Source organism: Schistocerca americana, chromosome 3 (assembly GCF_021461395.2).
Source record: "Schistocerca americana isolate TAMUIC-IGC-003095 chromosome 3, iqSchAmer2.1, whole genome shotgun sequence".
NCBI lineage: Eukaryota > Metazoa > Arthropoda > Insecta > Orthoptera > Acrididae > Schistocerca > Schistocerca americana.
This window is the reverse complement of record NC_060121.1, coordinates 488,635,779-488,660,362: the sequence shown is the minus strand read 5'-3', so window position 1 is coordinate 488,660,362 and position 24,584 is coordinate 488,635,779. Positions and strand designations below refer to the sequence as shown.

Sequence of the window (24,584 nt, the reverse complement as noted above, 5' to 3'; positions counted from 1 at the left end):
TGATTGATAACCTCAGAGGTTGGGTCCCATAGTGCTCAGAGCCATTTGAACCATCTTCTTATGAGTGGTCGAGGAAAACATTTCAGGCACGGCCGCCCATCGGTATCCACACGAGAAGTCTTCAGGGAGTGGTATAAGGCCCGTCAATGAAACCATTCCTTTCTTTGCGGCACTGATTCACACAGATTTTGCAGCCGGAAACGACAGTTTGCAGAGCTATGGGTAAAAGGAAGACGTTCTTGATCACCTTTGGCGCCGCTGACGTCTCCGTGACGCTACAACCCTTCTTTAAGCACATCGTTAGGTGGCAACTCAACTGAACGGCATCTCATTCCTGTGGAGTGCAGTCCGACTGCAGTTTTCTCTACTGTACCGGGTGGAGCCACAAGGAACCGTCCAAAATCATTCGGCAAAATTTTAACGTGATTCAAAGCAGCAGAGGGTTCTTTTGCTTCTTTAGTGCTCAATATTCACGCAATCCTGTGGCATAATCATGGACAGCTGTGATATTGACACATGCATCAATAGAACGGCAGCATTTATTGACATTTTTAAAAACGTGCCGTTGGAGAGGAAACCTTCGAAGTAGGCGCCTGCAGGTAGGCAACTGCTTGATACAACAAATCTCAATAAATGTTTGCCAGGGGGGGGGGGGGGGGGCACTATTGAGTTTATTGGTCAACTGGGCGGCCTTAGAGGAACGCTGGGTCGCACATAGGAAAACCGCGCAATTTTAATGTTGGGTGTAGCAGTTCCGACCTCCATCACATGGCCATCAAAAGAAGCGATGTAAAGTGGATATGATGTGGCCTGAAGACTTGCTATCGTGAGACACATCCCCGACAACGTTGGACTGAATTTCTGTGAAATTTGGTGCCAGTGTGACGTCATTTACCCAGCTTACTCGACACCTGAAATTCTGAGCTTTAGCCTTATTTAGCGTGTGTCGACATCTTGCTGTTTGAAGCGTCTTCGAGCGCGCGGATGACGTTGCAGGCCGCCAGCTTTCTCATCGTTACAGAGAAAGTTTGTAGGCACCTCTGAGCCAAATTTCAAACTTTTGCGCCTCAGTGGGAAACAGTTACAGTGTTTTGAAAAAGTGATTCGTTTATTAAATGTTGAGTAGAGCAAATAATGTCCATTCATTGTCTAAGTGGGATATTAAAAACTGCTAACCTGCTCTTTTTAGTAAAAATGCTCTCCTACCCTGGCGCAGTCGATAAGATCAGGCCTGTTTTTAGTTACAAGGTCTACAATATTTCCAGTGGATGTGAGCTGTCGAACGAGCTGCTCAAGACAGTTTTCGGAAAACAAGTCCAAAGTTATTTCACAAGACTGTCTGTACAATTTGCAATGATCACTTAGACCCCCAGTCTAAATCCGGTAGATTGAAATCGCCTCCAACTAATACAGCATGATCTGGATATTTCCGCGCTATTGATGGTAGAATTTCGTTGAATGACTCCAGAAGCGTCACAACGGAATCGGATAGCCGGTGGAAACATAAAACAATTAACTTGATTTCACCTAGACCTGTTATACATGACCAGATAACTGCAGTGGCACATTCAAATTCGAATTCAATAGAGACAATATATTGATCATCAGCAACGAACGTTCCACCTCCTATGGTGTCTAATCTAGCACTAAATATGTCAACTTGCCGCTTCAGCTTTCTGTCAGCTCTTGGCTCTAAGAAAAATTTGAGTGCAACAACTTTCATGGAAGGCAGTAAATTCAGGAACCTTATTACGAATATTTCAACATTATGCTATTAAAATTATGACAATCAAAGTGGCTTTGCTTCGTGCGTGGTTTGATTTACTCTCTGTGTATCGCCTGTCGAGCGTTCATCGACATCAAACTATCACCTAGCCTAAAAATATCTCTGTACACTCCACAAGTATTCTGCTACCCGAGTAGCTGCTTTCTTTATATAGTGCACTCCTCACCTGGCAATAGGAGTGCTACAATTTTCCAGTCCATAATACACATGCAAAAGTTAATACCATGAAAGAATCGACAGAGTCTTTGGTTGAGACGCTCCTCTCGGCTCACTAAAGGTCACTGGTCAGTTCCTGAAACTATGCCACAAATTACGAACACGGTTTTCACCTGCAGGTGAGGCAAGCAGCATACACCACCACTGTCAGAAGCCTGTACAAACTGACGATGGCCTCAGATACCAAGCGACACACATCATTGGTGCTAACATGAGTGGAGACAGTTGCACCCAGCACACTCGATAGTCACAAGCAGAGCCTCCACATCTTCCCCAGCCAGTAGATAAAGCGAGCAACGGATTTCTTTCTTGTCCTGGATGCTATTTACGAAAGGGGCTATAAAGCGACCCTAACATTGGAATTCCAAATAAACAGTAGATCCCCAGTGTGGCCGCTGCGACCTTGTTGAAGGAGCGGACACATCTCCACCCAAGGGTGAAAGGGCCAGGTCAGCCGGCCAGATTCCTATTGGCTCTCCGCCTCGAGCGACATGAACACGTTACTACCCGCCACTCACTCTGCAATACAGGTGATCCCACTCGTCGGGTACCCAGTAAGATACACTGGCAGAAGACCCCTTGCTCGAAACAAACGACACTTCGGATGTCCCTTACAAAGTGCCTGATTCACTGCTACTGCTGCACCCCGAGGCAGCAGCCCTTCTGGCTGATAGACGCCAAAAGCACCTTCAGCTGTTCGCGAATTTCTGCCAGCTCCTCCTCCATCCGTCGAAATTATTCGCACATCTTATCTATTCTAACACTTCTAACTTAAGAATTAACTATTATACAACACACAAAGAGAGCTAAAGAGATAATTTGCTACTCTCCTGGCGTGTTACCAACGAAGGCTGACGCATTTCTGAGCTGTATAGCTGGTTGTGAAAAAAAGATGACAACACTGTGCTGCCTCTAACAGTTACTGGAACGCAAGATTACATTTCTTATTACAAAAAACACGAAATAAATTTAAGAATTAAAGTAGGCTAAATATGTAACTTTCTCCCCTGGTGATGTGTCACAGGCAACAGCTGTCACACTGAATTACTGCCAAATTACAAAGAATACACTATTTGTTAAGTCACTAATAAAAATGGACTTGATGTAAGATCTGGTGAAACGAAAAAAAGGAAGTATAATGCACTTCAGCGACTTAAAGGTGATTAATGTGTAGGCATTGGCTGCTCAGTAGGATTTATTGTTTTCATAAGGACTGAGTCCGCAACCTTGGTAAAGTTACTGAAAGTTGTCGTTCCACTTACGCTGAACTATAAATCTTTATTATTATAGGCCGGCCTGGGTGGCCAAGCTGTTCTAGTCACTACAGCCTGGAACCGCGCGATCGCTACGGTGGCAGGCTCGAATCCTGCCTCGGGCATGGATGTGTGTGATGTCCTTAGGTTAGTTAGGTTGAAGTAGTTCTAAGTTCTAGGGGACTGATTACCTCAGATGTTAAGTCCCACAGTGCTCAGAGCCATTTGAACCATTTTATTATTATATACACCGATGACCCAAAACATTATGAATACTTGTTTAATAGCTTGTTATTCCACTTTGCAAGCATAGTGCAACAGACATTCTGCTTGTCATGGATTCTAAAACTCCTTGACAAGATTATGTGGCACCAGATGTCTGCGCACAGATCAAGCTATGGGATGGTGGTTTACTCAAATGGTTCAAATGGCTCTGAGCACTACGGGACTTAACATCTGTGGTCATCAGTCCCCTAGAACTTAGAACTACTTAAACCTAACTAACCTAAGGACATCACACATATCCATGCCCGAGGCAGGATTCGAACCTGCGACCGTAGCAGCCGCGCGGTTCCGGACTGAGCGCCTAGAACCGCTAGACCACCGCGGCCGGCGGTGCTTTACTGCAAGCAGCTTGCACACGATATTTGTTCCAATGGGCGCAGATCATGAACATTTGCTTGCCGAGACAAAAATGTGAGTTCACTATAACGCCCCTCAGACCAATGTAGCGCGTTCTGATCTTTCAACAGGAACAATTATTCTGCTGCAAGATGTCCTCTCCTCAAGAGGAGACTTCAAGCGTGAAGTGATGCAGATGGTCCGCAATAATGGTCACGTAGTTGACTTCTATCGTGATGCCTTCGAGTACCATCACAGATCCCATGGAGGCCGAACTTAGTGTGCCCCACAGCATAATTATGCCCTCTCGGCCCTGCGGTTGTGGTGCGGCGCACGTTTCGTGCAGCTGTTCGCCTGGATGACAGGGTGAAAGGGCTCAGCCATCGACCTGTGACTAATTCGGCAGGCGACACGTTTCTATTGACCCACGGTGAAACCTCAGTGTTGATGTGCCAACTACCGGATGATCAAAAAGTCAGTATAAATTTGAAAACTGAATAACTCACGGAATAATGTAGATAGAGAGGTACAAATTGACACACATGCTTGGTATGACATGGGGTTTTATTAGAACCAAAAAATACAAAAGTTCAAACAATGTCCAACAGATGGCGCTTCATCTGATCAGGATAGCAATAATTAGCATAACAAAATAAGACAAAGCGAAGATGATGATGTTTACAGGAAATGATCAGTATGTACACCATCATTCCTCAACAATAGCTGTAGTCGAGGAATAATGTTGTGAACAGCACTGTAAAGTATGTCCGGAGTTATGGAGAGGCATTGGCGTCGGATTTTGCCTTTCAGCATCCCTAGAAATGTCGGTCGATCACGATACACTTGCGACTTCAGGTAAACCCAAAGCCAATAATCGCACAGACTGAGGTCTGGGAACCTGGGAGGCCAAGCATGACGAAAGTGGCGGCTGAGCACAGGATCATTACCAAACGACGCGCGCAAGAGATCTTTCACGCGTCTAGCAATATGGGGTGGAGCGCCATCCTGCATAAACATTGTACGTTCCAGCAGGTGTTTATCAGCCAGGCTGTGGATGATGCGATTCTGTAACATATCGGCGTACCTCTCACCCGTCACGGTAGCAGTTACAAAACCAGAATCACGCATTTCCTCGAAGAAAAAAGGCCCGATAACGGTAGATGTGGTAAATACAGCCCATACCGTGACTTTCCCGTCTTGCAATGGAGTTTCCACGACAGTTCTAGGATTTTCGGTAGCCCAAATTCTACAGTTGTGGGTGTTGACGGACCCTCGGAGCGTGAAATGAGCTTCGTCGGACCACAACACGTTACTCAACCAATCGTCATCTTCCACCATCTTTTGAAACGCCCGTACCGCAAATGCCCTCCCTTTCACTAAATCGCCAGGTAACAGTTCATGATGCCGATGGATTTTGTACGGATAGCATCGAAGGGTACGCGTTAGTGCCAACCAAACAATAGCGTATGGAATGCCGGTGCGACGTGCGACTGCACGAGTGCTGATTTCCCCGTGCATAGACGAACCCGCTACAGTCTCCATTTCGTGCTGAACACTCTCGGCAGCATTAAGCCTTGTGCTCGGTCGGCCACTACAGGGTCTATCGTCTAAACAACCCGTGACTTCGAACTTCGAAATCATTCTCGCCACAGCTGCATTTGTCAACGGACCTTTACCCGTTCGAATCCCCTTCCTATGGCGATAGGATCGTAACGTGGCACATCTGATTCTCTCTCTCATTACAGCTCCTTTTATACACGATTGTCATGCGCAGCCATTGACGTTTTGCTGTCCAGCGCCATCAGATGGACATTTTGTGAACTTTGTTTTTTTTTGTTCTAATAAAACCCCATGTCATTCCAAGCATATGTATCAATTTTTACCTCTCCATCTGCATTATTCGGTGGTTTATTAAGTTTTCAAATTTGTACTGTCTTTTTGATCACCCGGTACTGTCATAACTGTCGATGTCGTAGCGTCAAAACAGGAATACACAGTGGTCTTGTGATGTGAATGTTCGTGTACAATAATGGCCTTTGAACGGCGTGCTCCGGAACACTCGTGCCTGCGCCACATTGTACTCTATTGTCAAATCTGCTACTGATCGCTGCCTATCGTGGATTACACAGTGGGAGGACCCCTACGTTTTATGATGAGATGTGGTCTTCCAATGCCATAAGGCCTACTCGTCATTTCACAATCCTTCAACGAGTTTCAGAGACTCCAATTTCCAGCCGCAGCAACACAACACTGTGCCCTTCGTCAAAACTGCTTATTTCAGTGTTTTCCCGCAATTTTTGCCCCTTTATTTGCTATAATCAATCTTTCGCTTATGTTCTTTTCTTACGGCGTCGCGAGCCAGCAAAACCGCCAGGAGGCATTCAACCTCGCTCGTTGGGCAGTGGTCCTAATGTTTTGGCATATCAGCTAATATCGACCGAAATTTCGACTTTTCGCATCATCAGGTGGTCTGGAAGCAATCATACAATTACTTACGTGTGGCAATAGTATCCACTTAACAATATGAAGTTATCTTGTATGACTTCAGGGTACGGAACATTAAAATATAAACAACATGTGGCTGTATGAATCCGTCCATTATTCTGAACTGATGATGACAAAATGTCTGCAATCATGATATATAAAGAATACATAGTTTTGGTACAGCCTAAGCTGAACTACACCTTCCAGTAAGGTTTACTGTAACTTTAAAATTTTCTGTGCCAGACCTGTGTCGAGACTTCTGTCCACCTTCATCTCCATAGATTTGAAGTTGCGTTTCGATTTATGCAGTAGGTAATGGAACATTAAATTGGACCTCGGCTAGAGTGTTTCACGGACAAAGTATGTTCCATTAGGCTATGTGTTTACCGAAACGTAACTTTTAGCTGGTACAGCTGAGTATGGACATCAGACAGATATAAGCCCGAAATAATAAATCATAAAATTCAAATAAACTCTAGTTTATAATAGACGTCGACATTTCATTAGCAGTGAAAGTCACGCAACTTCATACGTGGTGCGCTACTCCGTATGTATACAAAAAGTATGAAGTGAAATTGTCATTTGCAAGGTATGCTTCATCAGCAAAAAACCAGTGTAAGACATGAGCTTACGTCAACGAATAATCAACTATATGAAACTGCTGAGTTCGTTCAGCAGCCGAGGCAGAATCCAAGCAGGAAGTGTTTCGTGTTATTTTTCTATGAAAAGCGGAGCATTCGACCATGACCAGCACTGTCTTCGTCGGACTATCACCTGACTATCAAAAGAAGTAAAGGAATCACGCAAATGTGTTATTGCCCGCTGTGACCAAAGGTCAAATTGACGCCAACGATGCAATTTCAGTCACAGCATCTTTGTTGCTACCATGAGAAGTAATATGTAACACTCTCCTGCCCTCGGCACCGTGAGAAAGGACAGACCCTTTATTTTTCTTATTTTACTAATTCTCATTGTCGAGTTATAGCAAACTGATCGAGTGACGAACCATGATTTTTAGCCAACTACCAGATGATCAGGTACTCAAGGCGATGGATTCCCAGTATGGAGTATTTGGACGGAAATTTACAGTTAAGCCATTTTGTCTTACAATCAACGAAGATCTTCGAGAGCACCGGCCCGAACCGGGTGATGGAAACTACTTTCAGTTTTATTCTGGGGCGACTTGTCCCAGAAATTATTTTCAAAGCTTAATGCTGCATATATTCTTTTTAATGCTTTTCATAGCCTGCCACAAGAGGTGGAGCGGCTTTTTCGAGTAATGGAGTATGAAAATTACTGACTTTTGAAAGTACCAACCACGGTTTTAATGGGGTAAAAGAAGGGAAACCTCGCGAACAGATGTTAGAGCTCATTTTTCACTTCTTTTCATAATCACATGAATCACGGGAAACACACAGGAAAAAACGTAGCAGCATTACATCGAACGATTTCTTACATGAAATGTTCAAAATATACTCCCGGTTGCGTTAAAAAAATGGTTCTAATGGCTCCGAGCACTATGGGACTTAACATCTGTGGTCATCAGTCTCCTAGAACTTAGAACTACTTAAACGTAACTAACCTAAGGACATCACACACTTCCATGTCCGAGGCAGGACTCGAACCTGCGACCGTAGCGGTCGAGCGGTTCCAAATTGAAGCGCCTAGAATCGCACGGCCACACCGGCCGGCCGGTTGCGTTAACTCAGAATGTATAGTTAAGTTGTAATTCGAAGGCTCAGCGCCAGTGTTCTTTGTTCCAGGTGAATGGAGGTAATACTGACATGTGACTCACTTCATTGCTTGTGTTGACATGCGACGAAACATGTTATTCATGCACGATGGAGCTCCTCCTCATTTTAATTTGAACGATCGTAGGTTTCTAAATAACAGATTCCGTGAGAGATACATCGGTAGACGTTGACAAATTCCTTGGTCTCCTCCCTCTCCGGACCGAAAGGCGCTAGACTTTTATCTGAGAGCGTATTTCACAGCTCTTGCCTACGGAAACCTGTTATGAGAACCTATGATATACAGAGTCTTAATGCCCGTACATGATTTTGAACATTCCATTTAGGATAGTACTTCGTATTGTACTGGTACCTTCTTTTCTCGTGTGTTTCCTCTGATTACTGTGAACAAAAGTAGAAAATGAGCCCAAACATGGAAATAAATCGTTTCTTGACCAATGTCCACATAACTTATTTTCCTCCTCTACGTGGGAGGAATGTTTCCTGAAAGTCGGTCCACACCTATTTTGTTTGACCCCGTATTTAAGAGAGGATTTGTGTTTGGAGAAGTAGCCTTAAAATAAAGTATGTAAGCAGTATATTTTTTATCGTCAGGCTCGCTTTCTATGTTGTGATGGAAACAATGACGCTACGGGTGACATTTCATCTCTGATGTCAATTTAATCTCTATGCTCTACCGTATGAGTTACATTTGTGTGATCCATTCTTCGACAGTCTGTTGCTCTCCTAACAAAGGCAACGGTGATTATTGCCGAGAGCTCGAATAATTACCGCGGCAAATGTTTCAAGAACTATTCGTGCAAAACAGAGACTGCTTCACATTCACAATAATTTTTCTTATAAATTCTATAAATGTCAGACGTTGCTGCACAGTATCCACGGTGGGGGCGGTGGGGCGAATCGTGCCAACGCTAAGAGCGGCAGGTTTTTGGTGGTGACAAATCTCAAATTTTAATGTGGTTCCAAAAAGAAGAGCTGAACAAGACAATGAATGTTTTACGTAGGCAAAGAAATGTCAGACTAATTTAGAAATGCAAATAATTCATAAACTGTTGTATCTTACAGAAAATTATCTACGAAACTGTGAAACAGATGAAAAATTAAGCTCTTGAATGGTCTCCTGGGGTGCAGCTTTCAAAATAGCAAACCTTGCTCGTGGCAGTGTTGTCAATTCAATTTCCAGTATGCGCCTACGCAACACTTTAAATGAATCTGTGTCAGCTAGGAAGCCCCTACAGAAGCGAAAACTTTATAAAAATAAATAAAGATAAAGGTCAATATGTGATGGCCTAACAATTCATGTACAGCAGTCTTGAACACGTATAGCAGTATCGCTGAGAAACATGCTTCGTAATAAATGAATAATGAGTAAAACTTGCACTGTAAACGTTGTGCTTTTGTTTCACTGACTGGTGCTCCATACTTGGCTCTGATTTTAAAAACGCATAAGTAAGTGTGAAATGTGAAAATAAGAGGTCATGGATTAATGATTGTGTAAGAAATGTTGACTATCTCAGAGATCATTGAAAGGGAGGAGGGGAGGATGGAGCTAGATATTTTCGCACGAGACGGCAAAATGTCTGGAGCCAGCCCTAACAATATCTTCTGCATTTGGAGTACAAAAAAGCTCTGTTTGATTGCGTAAAGAGGTGTATAATTTGTTGGTAGAGTAGGCTGTCATGAAGGATGAATGTGTGCACACGCCACTTACGTCCCCGTGGTGGACCTCGTGCAAGGTGAGCGTCTTGGAGGAGCCGCCGCTGCTGCTCATGACGTCCCCGTTGCTGTTGGCGTACTCGCGACTGTTGCGGTGATGGTTCATGAGCATCGCGTTGCCGATGCGCGAGTGCAGCTGCTTCTCCTGCCGGTTGGCCTCACGGAAGATGGCCAGGTACGTGAAGATCATGATGGTGCACGGGATCCAGAAGGAGATCAGCGACGACACGACCACGTACCACTTGTTCACTTTGAACTCGCAGAGGTCGGGGTTCTCCTCGCGGAACCTCTGGTTTTCGAACGTCGTGTACCAGCCCATGAAAATGGGAAGAAAGGATATGATAGCCGGGGACAACCAAGTGCCGACCAGCATGAAAGCGACGACGCGCTTCGTCATGTTGATGGGGTACTTGAGCGGCTTCACGATGGCCCAGTAGCGGTCGACGCTGATACAGCACAGGTGAAGGATGGACGCCGTGGAGAAGTAGACGTCCAGCGAGTTCCACACGTCACACATGAAGAAGCCGAACAGCCAGCGCTCGTTGATCTGCACGCTCATGTTGAACGGCATGACGACCATGGCGACGAGCAGGTCGGCGAACGCGAGCGACACGACGAAGTAATTGGTGATAATGCGCAATTTGCGGTGCCTCATGACGCTCACGATGACGAGGAGGTTGCCGAGGATGGCGGCGACTATGATGCACGCCATGGCGGTGCCCTTGAGCGCCAGGATGAGTACTGACGACCAGTGCTGCTCTGGTGCTTCGTAGGCGGCCAAGACGCCCGTGGCGTTGCCGTCGGAGACGGCCGCGGCGGCGCCGCCCGTCACGTTGGGGCTGAGCGGCGCGGGCGCCGTCAGGTTCTCGACGGGCGTCGGCAGGGTGACCGTCAGCGACGCCACGGCCGACGCCGCAGCCGCCACGCTGCTGTAGTCCATCGCCGAAGACGCCAGCGAGGCAGCCGCGGTCTGCTCGGACGCGGCTACCGTGGGGGTGGGGGACGGCGCCGCCTGTTAGCGACGGCTGCCTTCACTCGTCTGCATCGACACTTTACTCCTGCAATCATAAATCACATGAAAAATGTTAGTGTTTTACATGCAAGCGTATGGAGCATGAAAAATATGACAAACAATAAGAAATGCTATGCGGTTTCTGCATTTCACAAAATTGTAACAAACGTCTGCTTTAATGGTGGTTCATGAGCACAGAGTTCCCGTTGCGCGAGTACAGCTGCTTCTCCTGCCGGTTGGCCTCGCAGAAGATGGCCAGGAACATTCGGAATATTCTTTCTAATGCACTACCGTTGTTCGCTATACGCTATCTAATTCGGCGTCTCCAGATACCTGTTAGCGGACACGAACATGCTGTGTCTCCATCCTTCGTCTTTATGACGGCTTGAGCTCTACTTAGAACACTTTCAATGAGGCGTCTGGATATCTGGGGAGGATTGGAAGTCGATTCTCCCTCGAAGGCGGGATCCAAAGAAGGTAATGAAGCTGGGCGCTGGGGTCTGGAGCCAGGTCAGCATTCTGATACATCCCAAAAATTTTCAATTGGTTTCAAGCAGGGGATCTAGGTTGTTGTTGTTGTTGTTGTTGTTGTGGTCTTCAGTCCTGAGACTGGTTTGATGCAGCTATCCATGCTACTGTATCCTGTGCAAGCGTCTTCATGTCCCAGTACCTACTGCAGCCTACATCCTTCTGAATCTGCTTAGTGTATTCATCTCTTGGTCTCCCTCTACGATTTTTACTCTCTACGCTGCCCTCCAACGCTAAATTTGCCTCAGAACATGTCCTACCAACCGATCCCTTCTTCTAGTCAAGTTGTGCTACAAGTTCCTCTTCTTCCCAATTCTATTCAATACCTCCTCATTAGTTACGCGATCTAACAATCTAATCTTCAGCATTCTTCTGTAGCACCGCATTTCGAAACTTCTATTCTCTTCTTGTCCAAACTATTTATCGTCCACGTTTCACTTCCATACATGGCTACACTCCATACATATACTTTCAGAAACAACTTCCTGACATTTACATCTATACTCGATGTTAACAAATTTTTCTTCTTCAGAAACGCTTCCCTTGCCATTGCCAGTCTACATTTTATATCCTCTCTACTTGTACCATCATCAGTAATTTTGCTCCCCAAATAGCAAATCTTCTTTATTACTTTAAGTGTTTCACTTCATAATCTAATTCCCTCAGCATCACCCGACTTAATTCGACTGCATTCCATTATACTCGTTTTGCTTTTGTTGATGTTCATCTTATACCCTCCTTTCAATACACTGTCTATTCCGTTCAGCTGCTCTTCCAAGTTCTTTGCTGTCCTTGACAGAATTACAATGTCATCGGCGAACCTCGAAGTTTTTATTTCTTCTCCATGGATTTTAATATCTACTCCCAACTTTTCTTTTGTTTCCTTTATTGCGTGCTCAATATAGAGATTGAATAACATCGGGGATAGGCTACAACCCTGTCTCACTCCCTTCACAACCACTGCTTCCCTTTCATACCCCTCCACTCTTATAACTGCCATCTGCTTTCTGTACATATTGTAAATAGCCTTTCGCTCCGCGTATTTTACCCGTGCCACCTTCAGAATATGAAAGAGAGTATTCCAGTCAACATTGTCAAAAGTTTTCTCTAAGTCTACAAATGCTAGAAACGTAGGTTTGCCTTTCCTTAATCTTTCTTCTAAGATAAGTCGTAGGGTCAGTATTGCCTCACGTGTTCCAACATTTCTACGGAATCCAAACTGATCTTCCCCGAGGTCGGCTTCTATCAGTTTTTCCATTCGTCTGTAAAGAATTCGCGTTAGTATTTTGCAGCTGTGACTTATTAAACTGATAGTTCGATAATTTTTACATCTGTCAATACCTGCTTTCTTTGGAATTGGTATTATTCTTCTTGAAGTCTGAGGATATTTTGGTCTCATACACCTTGCTCACCACATGGCAGAGTTTTGTCAGGACTTGCTCTCCTGGGATCTGGGTAGTCCACTCTAATTCAGGAATGTTATTGTCCACGAATATTTCCTCATAGATGCTGCTTTACGACAGAATATAATTTCATGCTTATACCAACAGTAATCATTTCCGAACTGTTCCTCTACTGTATACGGTGCACAGTGCTGTAAAATCTGTTCATGTCCTTCCGAATGTAGCGTCTCCTTAAGCGCAATCAAGGGACCACACCGCATCTCGAAAAGCACTCCCGTATAGCAATACTAATTCCTCCATAACTCACTGTTGGCACTTCATAAGATGGCAAATAACTTTCTCCAGACATTTTCACAATCCAGACCCTTCCATCGGACTGCCACAGGGTCTAGCATGACAATTTTATTTATCTTCTTCTAATCCTAGTTTTGTATACGTGTTTGCTTTCCAGTCATCCACTGCGCGGTAGTGTCGCTCTTTACGTCGCTTCAAAGTCACTGAACACTAAGTGCTGACATTTGGCTGATGAAGAGCTATTCGACCATGGTGCCTCATTCTTTTTAACTCCCTTAGCACAGTTCAAATGGCTATAAGCACTATGGGACTTAACTTCTGAGCTCATCAGTCCCCTAGAACATAGAACTACTTATCTGACGTCTCCTTACCAGCAACAGGTCGCAGGTTCAAACTAGTCAATTCCCTAAAAAACACGCTCAGAGCGTCGTTGCGCGAAAGTGGCAGGGAGACATGATATAGAAAAACAGACACCACGCAGAATGTTAGAAAATGGCGACCTTGTCAGGATGGTAAAATACCATGATTGAAGGTCGACCACATGCCTAACTAGGTCAGAAAAATATCCTGTTAAAAATTCTCGTAATAAAAAGAAAATTTTTTTTGAAAGGCATAAATAATTGAAAACAGTAGCTGCAGCGATAGATAGTGAGATATTCTAGCAGAGACAATAGCATAATTAAGTTATGAATTTTAAAAATTGTTAGAATTAAGTTTTCTCCTCAATGCAAGAGTACAGGTGACGGATACATCGTTGACAAGTTGGTTCTGAACCAACAAGTAAGTGAATGGATTGTCAAGTCGTGTGTGCAAGAAGTTTATGAAACGCGTGAGATCGTATGAGCGCATGTTGACTCGAAGTAGGGCGCGTGAATTGCTTTTAAAATAGAAAATAAGGGATTCGGAAAGATTAGCAATGGCAAATCGAGACCTTGTCCGAATTGAGGTAGAGACCCAGCATGAAAATGGACAGAGAATAGAGGACAGTACAACAGACGATGCAGTATCGCGAGAAATAGGACATATAACGCACTATAACGAGGATAATGTACGTCAAGGCATAGAAAACGTAAGTCAGCATATGACAGAGGACCAGGAACGTAGAGAGACAGTCGTAGAACCCATAGTACAAGTAATCAGAGCTCCCTCACCACAGAGTACAAGGAATGCGAGCAGAAACGTGTCACAGCACAGTTCAATGCAATCGGTTGCGAACCAACACTTGGGCGAAAACACAGAGCGTAGGACGTCGGAAGAAAACGCAATAGGACCCACCAATCTGGCAGAATTATTACAACAAATTACGGAAACCATGACAAGGCAAAATAAAGACATAGCGAACCAAATTCTAATTCAGTATGCAGAAACCACGAGACAAATGCGTGAGATTAATGAACGAAACAAAAAAATTCAGTTACACCTAAGTCATATTGAAGACGAGGCAAAAGAATCTCGAGAAGTGATACGAAACTTAATAACAGGTCACAATCAATTGAGATCAGACATTGACAAGGTACAAATGGACGTACAAACATTGCGTAATGACATTCAGGACGAGATCAAAACATTACGTAACAACACCCAGGGAGAAAACAAGAAACTAGAGAAACAGATAAACGAAATTACTAGACAAGCAGCAGGTTCAGCGCGTGAAGTTGTTGAAAACAGTGTGTTACACAAACGTATCACAAAAGCAGCGCTGAAACGATATGATAACCGCATAGTCAAAATAGAAGCGCAAACGAAGCGACAATTTCAGAAATTGCGAACAGAGTTGTTCCAAACCATTGAAGAGCGTAGTCAACAGGATCGAACAAGCACAGAGTCTGCAACCACATCCGTATCTGTAACAGCACCGGAAAAACAAGCAATTAACGAAGATATTACGCATTTGCGATTCCAATCACAGGCGGAAAGTAACATACGTGAAATCAGACAGCCTGCACAGCAACAAACACGTTTCAAAATTCTTGATGAACAAACGGCATCACAAACACATGCGGAACCACAAATGTATGTTTCAAGACAGTCTGGATCGTGCAATGAATCGGCTAGGTTAGCCAGACAAAACACCAAACCAATACCTGACAATGGAAATCCAGGTCGCGAAGAGTACAGTGCAATGCATTCAGCTACACGTTCACAACCGATGGAAGAAAATTATTGCGTACCACTCCAACGATACTACGCAAGGGTAGGCGAAAGTTACAGTGGACAGTATCCAATGGATCTATCACAACCGGAAAGAACGACGGGAGAAATGATCAGAAACAAAAGTGGCGAAGAATCGCGAATTTCATATGGAACTATGACGAAGTACGACAACGATCATTTCCACACAGTCAGAAAATTTCAACACTTTCGAGAAGGAAACTCATTACATCCACGAACTTTTATTGATCAATTCCGAGTAGGATTACCAGAACACTGGACGCTAGCACACAAATTAGACTTTATATGTGCACACATGTCAGGAACAGTCGCAGAAACCATGCAGAATGTTGCAGCGACATGCCGATCGTACGAAGATTTCAGAGAGAAGTTTCTCTCACGATATTGGTCCAGCGAAGCACAGAACAGAGTGAAGTACGAATTATTACAGAACTCATATTTTGAAAATTCAGGAGAGAAGAGTTCCGTGAAATTTTTCGAATTAATGGCAAGGAAAAATCAATGCTTAGATGTACCATACAGTGACGGAGAGTTGATTAAATTATGCGCGATGAAGCTACCATTGAAATACCAGCAATCATAAGTAGGTCGCGGAGGCAATGACGTCGAGGCATTTAAAGGTATTCTAAGTGGACTAGAGTTCATATTTTCGGAAGATGACGCAAGAAAAAGACGAAGCGTACGTGAAAACGAAAGGAAAAAGCAGTGGAATCCACAAGACACAGTACTAAGAAACAATAATTACGAACCATGTGATAACTTCGCACCAAGAAACGACAATAGATTTCAACAAAGAACCGGTTATGGATTTAGGAGAGAATATGGCAATAACTATAATTCACCCAGGAACGACAACCGGAACGGGTACTGGAGAACCAATAGACCGACAAATTATCAACAAAGAAACCACTATCAACAAGCTGAACAAGAAAAGAGAATACAGATAGAAGAGGTGGAGGTAAGACCACCAAACCACGATAAACGTTCGAATTGACAGCTAAGCGCCCATGCCAAAGAGAATGACGCACCGACCCAGGACAATTGCAGCACCTTGAACAGAGAAGTAAAAATCTTCTCACGAGAAGAGAAGAAGGAAGAAACAAATCCGCAGGGACCAGATGAAAACGAAGACAATAAAATAACAATATCGTGTTGGGACGAAATTAATTGGGAGAATACTGACGAGGAAGATGAATTACCAGAGGCATGCACAACGAATGTAGGAGGAAAGGACGAAGTAATGAGTATTGCAGAGCTATTTGAGATGGAAACCAGGGAAAGCGAATTCAATGAGGATAATGCGCAGTCGACAGAAGTTGAATATAAGTTACGAGGAATTGATACAAAACTTCCACGGTGCTAAGATGTTTTCATCAATTGATTTACGGAGTAGTTTCTGGCAAATAGAATTGGCCCCAGAATGTAGAAAATTTACAGCATTTATCGTATTCGGTAGATGTTACCAGTTTAAACGATTTTCATTTGGTTTAAACATATCATCAGCAGCGTTTACTAGGGGATTTAATACTATACTCAGTCCTGAAATTTTACAAAAAATTACTTGTTATGTTGATGGTGTGATTATAGCAGAACCCTCTTTGGAACATCACAACGACACATTAAATCAGTTTTTACAGATCATGAAAGAGCATGGGGTCACAGTAAATATAACATAATCCACATTTGGAAGGCGAGAGGTCAGATTTCTAGGACACATAATTTCAGAGAAAGGAGTAATGCCCGACCCAGAAAAACTAACGGCAATCAAAGAGTTCTGTACTCCATATAATAAGAAAACTCTCAGAGGATTTCTAGGTCTCACTGGATTCTATAAAAAATTTATTTGGATCGACTCTCTCGCAACACCACGCCTATGTGCATTGACTGGAAAAAACACGCCATGGGTATGCGATCAACAAGCCAATGAAGATTTTTTAAAAGTGAAAAACGCACCGATTTTAGCACATCCTGATCTAACACAAAATTTTTGTATGACCACTGATAGCGCGAAAACAGGTTTAGGAGTTGTTTTATTCCAAGAATACGAACAGGTATGGCTAAGATCATATAGAACAATTGCATTTGCCAGCCGGGTACTCACAAAAAGCGAGAAAAACTATTCAGTCACGGAGCTGGAAGCATTGGCCATTGTATGAGACTTCCAACGTTTTCGATACTTCCTATTCGGAACAAAAACAAAGGTATACACTGACCACAAAGCATTAGAATTTCTGTTATCCGCCAAACTAACTCATGGGAGGTTAGCCAGATGGATGTTAATACTACAAGACTTTGACTTCACTATTACACACATACCAAGACCAGTGAATGTATTAACAGATGCTTTATCACGATGTACACAGGGTGCTTCCAATAACATAGGTTTGGAAGCAGCAGAAGACCAGTTTACAGTGTACTTTATGAAACAAGTACCTTTCGAAAACCACGTTATGACAGCATTGAAAAACATAGGCAAAGAACAGGACAAGGATCCCGAAATACTAGGAATCAACACAAGTGGAGAAGTAAGGATTTTCCAGACATTCGACAGCACTATTCGTAAAAAACAATGTTTTATTTTTTAGACGAAATGTTGCAACGAATGAATGGTTAATTTATATCCCAGATGAACTAATTAATAAGTACATATGGTATACACATTTAAGTAATGGCCACTTTGGACCAAAGAAATGCTTTTTTAAAAATAAAACAAACAATCCATTTTCCTAATATGGAAGGACGAATTAGAACAGTATTAGTCAAATGCAAAAAAATGTATGAGGGCTAAATACGTCACTTTCCAAACCGAACCACCTATGTTTCCAATAATCCCTAAAAGATTAAAACAAATAGCTGCAACAGATTTGATGGGGCCCGTCCCACGCACAAAAAATGGATATATTTTCATATTTGTCGTTTTGGAACTTTCTTCTAAATATGTTACTCAGACACCATTAAAACGGGCAACAGGTCATACTATAAGTAAAGCATTTAGACAAGATTTTCTCAGACAAGTAGGTCGAGTGGAACGAATAATTTCGGATAATGGCCCACAATACAAATCAGTGCAATGGCAGAACACGTTAAAACAACACAAAATAAAACCCATCCGGCCGGCCCTTGACACAGTCATTGTGCTAGCTGAATTGCTGGTAGCACATTGAAAATCACGGCTGATTCCTTTCGCACATTTCTTGTGACTACTGGTAGCCACTGCCACGACGCTCGGCGGTCCCAGTTCGTCAGTACATGAGGTCTGTTCGGTCGCGGTGTAGCTGTGGTTGTTAATTCGCTCTTCTACTTCAGTCACATCATCAACAGTCGAGATGGCCACCTTCTAAATGCTTGATACATCCCTGATGAATTTGTCAGGTGTCAACAAATGTCTAATCCACGTTCGAAGTCAATGTGCTCTCCTGACCCAACGGTTCTGCTATTACTGCTTCTCTGCGGACAACACAGTGTACTCTTCGCCTCTTTTTACTCTGGCAGGTCTGCCTTCCGTGACATCTAGTAGTCAATTCGGCGTTACATAGGGCTGCCTGGATACTTTTCAACAGATTGCGGATTGGTCACACATTTGTACACATGCAATTACGTATGCACTAAAATGGTCTCACATTGCAACAAGTGATGGCTAAGAGACGTATGCGTGTTTATTTGTCTACAAAGTATATCATTATTAACAGAAGCTAAAAGATATCATGAAACAAAGATTCTTAAACGAAATCAACTTTGAATGTATGGTTACTAGCTGTAACTTACTTCAGTACGAAATATTATCATAATTAGTGTCAATGTATCTGAAATGGGAACTTTCCTATTATTTCAACAAGTAATGTGGCTTGAATTTTTGTCCATTCCCCTTGGTTGGAAAATGTGCTACATGCGTGATAGGGAATCGCCACATTCTGCCGCTGATGTAAGACAACTTGCAATGCGCCAACTGGCTAAAGTGATTTATGTCCATTATAATTATCCGGGTTGTTATGCCGTGGTCGGTTGATGAATTCTGTGGTGATTCCCAACGTTTCGTCTCCGACTGCGGGAGACATCTTCAAGGGGGTCCGTAGCTTGATGGAAGGTCCAACACACACACTGGCTCGCTACTGACTGCCGCTAAATTCCGTGTCCGCGCGCCCCCGCGCCGCGGCGTGACGTCACGAGTTTTGAAAACGTCAGTGCAATTGGCCGCTGTCCGTCGCCGTCGATCGCCGTTGCCATCACCCAGTAGTGGACGGGTGGTACACATCTTCTTTAACACCGGCATCCATATACCGTTTCATTTGACACCCTCCTCCTTTCGGTTGAAATTATTTGGGTGTTTAGCGATTTCGATTGCCTCCCTGTATAGCCTTTCGTAGTATCCGCTCGTGGCCGCTAGTACTTGCGTCTCCTCGAAACGAATACTGTGGTTCCCTGGCTGGAAAGCATGCTCCGCAACAGCTAATCGTTCCGTTTCTCCTCTTCTACAATTTCCCTTGTGCTCTTCCAAACGTTTAGAAACAGTTCTTTTGGTGGTACCCAGATAAACATCACCACAGCTGCGTGGGATCCTGTACACTCCAGATTTTTCCAATGGTTTGCGAGCGTCCTTGGCAGGCCTAAGGTATTCCTGTATCTTCCTGGTGGGCTTGTAAATTACGGTAATATTCCGCTTCGTCAAGATCCTCCCTATTCTTTCCGTTACATTTTTAACAAACGGCAGGAAAACCTTAGATTTTGCAGTAGCCTGGACGTCAGTATGATTTCTGCGTGGCTGCCTCAACGCACGTTTTATTTCAGCAGACGAATATCCGTTCTTCGTTAGTGCATTGTGTAGATGTTCCATCTCAGCGTCGAGCAACTCAGGTTCACAAATATTTCTAGCTCTGTCCGCTAACGTCTTGATAACACCCCGCTTCTGTTGTGGGTGGTGGTTCGAATCCCGGTGCAAATAACGGTCCGTGTGCGTGGGTTTGCGGTACACTGAGTGGCCCAAACTACCATTTTCGTTTCTAACACACAACCACATCGAGGAAATGTAGTTTGCCGTCTACCTCCTCCTCCTCCATTGTAAACTGAATTCTTGAGTTTATACTGTTCAGATGTTCGTGGAACCGGCTTAGTTCCTCCCTACCACGTCTCCACAACACAAACGTGTCATCCACGTATCGGAACCATACATTTGGTTTCTTGCTGGCAGTACCTAAGGCCTGTTCTTCGAATTTCTCCATAAAGAAGTTAGCAATTACGGGACTTAGGGGGCTTCCCATAGCCACGCCATCCGTTTGCTCATAAAACTGTTCATTCCACTTGAAGTATGTGGTCGTCAAACAACACTTAAACAGCTCTAAAATATCGGCAGGAAAAATTCGATCCAGCTGTTCCAATACATCATTAAGTGGAACCATGGTAAACAGCGATACCACATCGAAGCTGACCAATATGTCCTACGGCTGGACCACTATGCCATTCAATCTGCTGATGAAATGTGTCGAATTCTTTATATACGAGTCCGAACGGCCCACATGTGGTTTTAACAGCGTAGTCAAAAACTTGGCTAACGAGTAGGTGGGCGAACCAATGGCACTTAGTATCGGTCTTAACGGAACATTTTCTTTATGAATTTTGGGCAATCTATAAAGCCTCGGTGGTAGCGCAACCGAACTGCAGAGACCTTTCTGCACACTCTCTTCAATGGAGGACTTCTTTATTAACAGCGACACAGTTCTGAGAACGTTGTTAGTGGGGTCCTTATTCAGCTTCCTATATGCTTGCGGATCCAGTAGATCCGTAATTTTTCTCTGATAGTCGCCCATATCCATAACCACCGTTGCGCTTCCTTTGTCAGCTGGGAGAACCAAAATACTATCGTCGTCATTCAGGAGTTTTAAAGCTCTTCTCTTACCCACAGTTATATTACTTTTCGGCGGTTTTGCATTGGCTAATATTCTCACTGTTTCTATACGGATTTCTTCAGCTGTTACAGAATCTACACTGCGAATTCCTGCTTCTACATTGGCTATAATTTCTTCCGTGGGCACAAAACGCGGACTAACAGCAAAATTTCCTCCCTTGGCAAGCACAGATGTCTCATCGTCAGATAACGAACGTTTGGACAAATTGATAACGGTCCGGGAAACGTCTAAAAGCCAGTGTGTGTGTTGGACCTTCCATCAAGCTACGGACCCCCTTGAAGATGTCTCCCGCAGTCGGAGACGAAACGTTGGGAATCACCACAGAATTCATCAACCGACCACGGCATAACAGCCCGGATAATTATAATGGACATGATATTTCCGGCCGTGAAAGTTTACATTTTAGTGTGTAAAGTGATTTAGTCTCCAGGATCACCTGACCACATTCTGCCTTGGGTCATCTCAAAAGTGAAGTGTCCAGCTGCCCCGTTGATACTGTCAAAGAACTCGAGTAATGAACTGAATCATAACTCATTAAAGAGACGAGTAAAGTAATTCACATACATGTGAGGACTACACATGAAACACTTCTGCTAACAGAAAAAGCTGACAGAAAAAGTCCACAATAGTATGTAACGTCCTAAAGTAGTATTGTGTTTCTTGTTATGGTAGGGTATGGGTGAAATTTGAGCCCGATTACATGAGGAGTTACACAGACAAATGTCTACTAACAGGGGCAATACTTTATTAATATTTTATAGATGTAGATTTACATAGAATCTCTCAGGAGGAATAGTCAGTATTCAGGCATATGACAGGAACAACCATTCGAAGCAAAAAGTGTACTAAACACGAGCTCTAAAATGTGTATGTTACTATCTATGAGCAATACTTCGTCATCCATACAATGACACAAGTTTCTTCTACTGAATGCTTTTTGTTTTCCATATTTTGGGTGAAGATATTATGGACAAAAACAAGAAGAAATCGCAAAATAAATCACGGCTCCAAAATGGATACTGTAAGAGCTATGATCCCTTATTGAGTAGAAAAGATGTGTTTCACACTAGCAAAGATGAACAACGGCTCCTAGCTCTGAAGGTACGCACGTTACAGCTCATTTGCACTAAATAATTTTTTCTTATTTTGGTCCACGATGCCATCTCTCAAAATATGGAAAGTAAAGAGCTTTTAGTGGAAGAGATCGGTTTCACAATATCGAAGTTGAAGCGCTTATGACTCTTAAGGTGTGCATCTTTGGCACCATATTCACTAGACTTTTATGCTTCGAATGATCATTCGTACCATATCCCTGAATATTGGTCATATATATATGTATGGTGTCACTCCTAAGAGTCTTCAGGCGCATTTCCTCTGGTGTTTGGGCGCACATTTCGAATCTTGTATTTGCATTGTGTAACAGGAGTCAACCCCGACGAAGACTGTTCCTCACATCTTTCATGCGACGCCCATTGTCGACGTAAGGCGACGCTTTGTTTCTCGTTACAGACGAAATGATATTTAAAGCTAAATTTTACGTGTGCATTCGATAGAGTAGTCCCAAATAAATCTAGTGGGATGTTTGTTTTAGCGATATCTCTGCACGGACAATAAGGCCTGAAGAAAAAATATCGCACTAAACTAATTTGGGACCCCCTCTCTTGAATGGGATTGTAAAATTCCGCTTTAAAAATAATGTATTTTTGTAATAGAAAACAAACCGTCTCTTTCCCTCGAAACTTGGTGTCGCCTGAATGATATATTGAGCAGCATTTGTTTGGGCTGACACCAGCTACACTCTGCAGAAACGAAATTGCAAATATATGCACAAACACCTGACAAAATGCGGTGACTCTACATTCGTAAACCTGTGGCTCAAATCTGGAGATTCAATAATTTTTATAGAGACGACTTAGTCAAAGGGACGGCATAATTTCGATTTTTCATCAAAAAACCTGCGCAACTGTAGTTCTACATTTCATATAGCTAAGGCTTATGAAAGTTTTGACCGAGGTGGCAGAATGGTTTAAAGATTAGCCTTGCATTCAGCAGGGATGAGGCTCCAATGCCCACCTGGCCAATTTGTGTTTTCCTAAACCACTTCAGATGAATGCTGGGATGGTTCATTCTGAAACTCTACCGCCGCTTTCCTGCCTCATCGTCCACTCTGACAATAATGTACTCTTGAACGACGGAGCTTTAAAACATAAAATTCTTATTGTAGTTCACTTTTCAGTGTGGGACACTCATTCTGTGCATACAATTAAATATTCATTACCAAGAAAAGGTAAAGGGATACATTTTTCGTGATCCACCTGTATTAACCTCCCAAAAGATATGCACGACGACACACACCACTAAATCTGTTTTTGTTACTGAAGGATTTTGCAGTCTGCAAAACACTCATTCAATCAGTGCTGTATTGCATGACTTCTTAAGAAATACACATTTACTGTCAAGCACTGTAATCTACCGCGATGCAATGTTAGGAGATAAAATGGTAAATCAGTTGAGGCAGTTAAGCATTTTTGTAGCTCCATCGTAATCTGAGGAAGCTGAATTATTTTTATAGAGCTGGTATTTAGACGTTAACTAAATCACAGTCTTAGTTAATATCTTACTGACAAAATAGTCGGCTGTCGCAGTTATACCATATATCTGGCACACGACCAACACTGCAAGTGATACTGTAAACGCTGTGTATACAGGGTGTTACAAAAAGGTACGGCCAAACTTTCAGAAAACATTCCAAACACACAAATAAAGAAAAGATGTTATGTGTGCATGTGTCCGGAAACGCTTAATTTCCATGTTTTAGTTTCGTTAGTATGTACTGTACTTAATTGATTCACCGCCAGTTGGGCCAATTGAAGGAAGGTAGTGTTGACTTCGGTTCCTGTGTTGACATGCGACTCATTGCTCTACAGTACCAGAATCAAGCACATCAGTTCGTAGCATCAACAGGTTAGTGTTCATCACGAACGTGGTTTTGCAGTCAGTGCAATGTTTACAAATGCGGAGTTGGCAGATGCCCATTTGATGTATGGATTAGCACGGGGCAATAGCCGTGGCGCGGTACGTTTTTATCGAGACAGATTTCCAGAACGAAGGTGTCCCGAAAGGAAGACGTTCGAAGCAATTGATCTGAGTCTTAGGGAGCACGGAACATTCCAGCCTATGACTCGCGACTGGGGAAGACCTAGAACGACGAGGACACCTGCAATGGACGGGGCAACTCTTCGTGCAGTTGGCGATAACCCTAATGTCAGCATCAGAGAACTTGCTGCTGTACAAGGTAACGTTGACCACGTCACTGTATGGAGAGTGCTACGGGAGAACCAGTTGTTTCCGCACCATGTACAACGTGTGCAGGCACTATCAGCAGCTGATTGGCCTCCACGGGTACACTTCTGCGAATGGTTCATCCAACAATGTGTCAATCCTCATT

At 43.4% G+C, this 24,584-nt stretch overlaps 1 protein-coding gene across 1 annotated transcript in view; it reads right to left on the bottom strand.

Moving 5' to 3' along the window:
• The window catches only part of LOC124606764 (octopamine receptor beta-2R), a 38,425-nt gene extending 27,864 nt beyond the window's left edge, over positions 1 to 10,561 (bottom strand). The window contains exon 1 of the mRNA XM_047138819.1: positions 9,823 to 10,561. Coding sequence (XP_046994775.1) covers positions 9,823 to 10,539 — 717 coding nt within the window. The 5' untranslated portion in view covers positions 10,540 to 10,561. The remainder of the gene's footprint in view (positions 1 to 9,822) is intronic.
• Between the last annotated feature and the right edge of the window lie 14,023 nt (positions 10,562 to 24,584).